This window comes from Orycteropus afer, unplaced genomic scaffold (genome assembly GCF_000298275.1).
Source record: "Orycteropus afer afer isolate SDZICR_OR568_19922 unplaced genomic scaffold, OryAfe1.0 scaffold00037, whole genome shotgun sequence".
In the NCBI taxonomy this organism is placed as follows: domain Eukaryota; kingdom Metazoa; phylum Chordata; class Mammalia; order Tubulidentata; family Orycteropodidae; genus Orycteropus; species Orycteropus afer.
This window is the reverse complement of record NW_006921624.1, coordinates 16875619-16879048: the sequence shown is the minus strand read 5'-3', so window position 1 is coordinate 16879048 and position 3430 is coordinate 16875619. Positions and strand designations below refer to the sequence as shown.

Below are 3430 nucleotides of genomic sequence, written 5' to 3'. Positions count from 1 at the left end.
CTCATGGCATTGACTGCAATTCCCCACAATGTAACAGCTCTCTTCCCACTTCCTTTCCATAGTTACCTCTTCCCTGTGTCTTCCTCCATGAACTCCAGCCCCCTATGCTATCTCCCTGTGCAAACACTGCCCTTCTGTTCTCCCATGATTGATCACTCCAAGTAGTGTATCTACCTGATGGAAATGTTCACCCCATATGCCTGTCTATTTGGCTGGAAGCCACAGGAGTGAGTTCAATTCCAGACCTGAAGGGTAGGTAGTGCTCATAGTCTCAATAGTCTCACCAGGTTCTATCAGAGCAGCAAACCTGTTTTTTTATGATTTTGAGTTTTGTTCCACATTGTTCTCCCATTTCATCCAGGATCTCCTACATAGTTCCCCCTCCTAGTAGTTGATAGTGGTAGCTGGGCACCATCTAATTCTTCCTGTCTTATGGTCATATAGGCTGAGGATTGCATGATCTACCAATCCCTTGGACTAATTGTCCAAGAAACTAGTTGTTTCTTCATTCTTCTTTTTCAGCATAGATCTTGGAGTGTTCTTTTTGATGATGAATGTGACTCCATTCCTCTTCGATTTTGTCATTGCCAGCACAGTATGCCATATGATTGTCTGATTCTGAATGGCCAATACCAGTCTATTTTGGCTTACTAATGCCTAGGATATCTTTCTTTAAGCATTCCATTTCATTTTTGATAACTTTCAATTTTCCTAGATTCATACTTTGTACATTCTCTGTTCCAATTATAAAGGGATGCTTGCAGCTGTTTCTTCTCATTTTGAGTTGTTCCATATCAACAAATGAAGGTCCAGAAAGCTTTACTCCACCCACATCATTATGATTTACTCCTGTCATGTTTTGAGTGCCTTCCAACCTAAAGTGCTCATATTCTGGCACCAATCAGACAATATTCTGCTGGTATTCATAATGTTTCCACTGCTTGATGTTTTCAGAAGTAGATTGCCAGGTTCTTCTTCCTAGTCAGTCTTGGTCTAGAAGCTCTGCTGAAACCTGGCCATGATAGGTGACCCTGCTGGTATTTGAAACTGCAGAGACAGCTTCCAGATCACAGCAACATGCAAGCCACCACAGTATGACAAACTGACAGATGAGTGGTTGGCTTGTTTACCAAAAACTCAATAAAATATTAAAAGAATGTGTTTGAATATCAAAGAGGTAATTTAGCATATATATTTTAACCTATGTTCATCTTTCAATACCTGAAAAGTATAGCAAGGAATATGAATCAGCTTTTTACACCCACTGAACATGAATCATGTACAATATGTTATTGGTAAGCATTATTATAATTATTATGTTATTATAATTATGCAAACCCACAAGATAATTACACTTAATTATCTTTGCTTACTCTACTTATGTATTTTTTATATATCAATATTGAACTTCGAGCATATTTTCTTTCTTTACTCTTTTCCCATCCTCAGTGGAATTCATTATATATTTATGCAGACATTTTCTCATTAAGCCACATTTTTTCTTAGTCCTCAGACTTGTAATCATCCAAGGAATATGATAAATGTTGATTCTAGGACTGGACAGTTTAATAATACAAATAGATGTTTTAAAATATTCTATGGTATTGGTTTGGATATGCAGTGATTGCTTTTTTTGGGCCAATTTCCCTTATCAATGGAAGTTTATGTCTTAGTTATTTGGGAAACTGAATCTAATGAACTTCTCTCCTGAAGTCAACACTCACATTTGCAGAGAGGAACTGGGTGGCTCCAAGTCCCATTGTCAGTGCAGTGTGCCTCGTCCTCTCCCTCTAGGCTGTAGCCTCTATTGCAGGAATACACCACCCTGGGTCCACCTGTAGCATTTTCTACTTCAGCCTTTCCATTCAGAAACACAAGTGGGGCTTCACATCTGGTCTCTAACAAGAAAAACGAAAGTCTCATAAGAAATGCTTTTTCCAAATCCTCTTTCCTTCTGCTACAACTGCTAAGGTACTCAATGCAATATGTAAATACAGCTTATATATGTGTGAGGAGCTATGATAAACAGTGAAGGAGAAAAAATTGCATTAATATTGCATCAATGCTGTTGTTAGCTGCTGTCCAGTTGATTCTGATCACGGTGACCCCATGTATTACAGACTAGAACTGCTCAGTAGGGTTCTCTTGGCAATAATCTTAATGGAAGCAAATTGCCAGACTTTTTCTTCCAATGTACTGCTGGGAAGATTCAAATGACTGGCCTTTAGGTTAGTGGTCCAGGGCACACCACTTGTGCCCTCTAAACTAAACTCACTGCTGCCAACTTGATTCGACTCATAGTGACCCCTCCTTCGGTTTCCAGGGTGGCATCTCTATAGAAGTAGATTGTCCTGTCTTCCTCCTAAGGAGTGGCTGGTGGGTTTGAACCGCCAGCCTTCTGGTAAGCACTCAAGTGCCTTAGGCACTATGCTACCAGAGCTTCCCTTAGGCACTATACAGGCTGGTAATTGAAGACTGCTATTTGCCCCCATTGATTCTGGTTATCTTCATGTATACTGCTCCCTTTTGTTGTTAATAATGCTAGGAGCATGGATGAACAGATGGGTGACTTGACAGAATTCTCATTTGTTATGCTCCTACAGTGGTCAAGAACTTTCACACACTAATTTAATTCTTGCAGCTAGGATTTCCACATCAAATACCACACCAAACCAAAGCAAACTGGTTGTCATTGAGTTGATTCTGACTCATAGTGACCCTTTAGGACAGAGAAGAACTGCCCCATAGGGTTTCCAAGTCTGTAAATCTTTATGGAAGCAGACTGCCTCCTCTTTCTTCCATGGAGCAGCTGGTGGGTTCGAATTACCAATCTTTTGATTAGCAGCTGAATGCTTTAACCACTACACCGTCAGAGCTCTTTATATAAAATACAAGATACTGAGTTAAATGAGAATCTCAGATAAACAACATTAAAAGTTTTAGTATAAATATGTCCCAACATAGTTTGACAGAAGAATCATATCAGTCATATGTTAAGAAAAGAGTCATGTGAGTTAACCCACATTTGACCAAATAAGCTTGGATGTTCCCACAAAAGAAGTTAAAGGAAAATTCCATACAAAGTGTGACTATTCATTTATTCGATAGGATATGTACCATAACTGGAAAGTGATGTCAGTATTGACCAACTCTGTCACCAAAAAGTAACAGCTCCAAATTTTTAATTATAATTATTTGAAGAAAACCCACAAAAATAATGCAAAAAAACCCCCTCAATAGTTAACTAGTTTTTTGAAACATAATGTTTGCCATTCCAGAGTCAGCAATCTTGTGATTGATTCCAATTTAATTATTAATCTCTACTATAGCTTTTGACAGGAGCTCTGGTAGCATAGTGCCTAAGGCACTTGACTGCTAACCAGAAGGCTGGTGGTTCAAACCCACCGGCCACTCCTCGGAAGGAAGATGG

At 39.1% G+C, this 3430-nt stretch overlaps 1 protein-coding gene across 1 annotated transcript in view; it reads right to left on the bottom strand.

Moving 5' to 3' along the window:
• SVEP1 (sushi, von Willebrand factor type A, EGF and pentraxin domain containing 1) overlaps window positions 1-3430 on the bottom strand; it is a 239190-nt gene that overhangs the window by 34519 nt on the left and 201241 nt on the right. The window contains exon 42 of the mRNA XM_007936774.1: window positions 1725-1898. Coding sequence (XP_007934965.1) covers window positions 1725-1898 — 174 coding nt within the window. The remainder of the gene's footprint in view (window positions 1-1724; window positions 1899-3430) is intronic.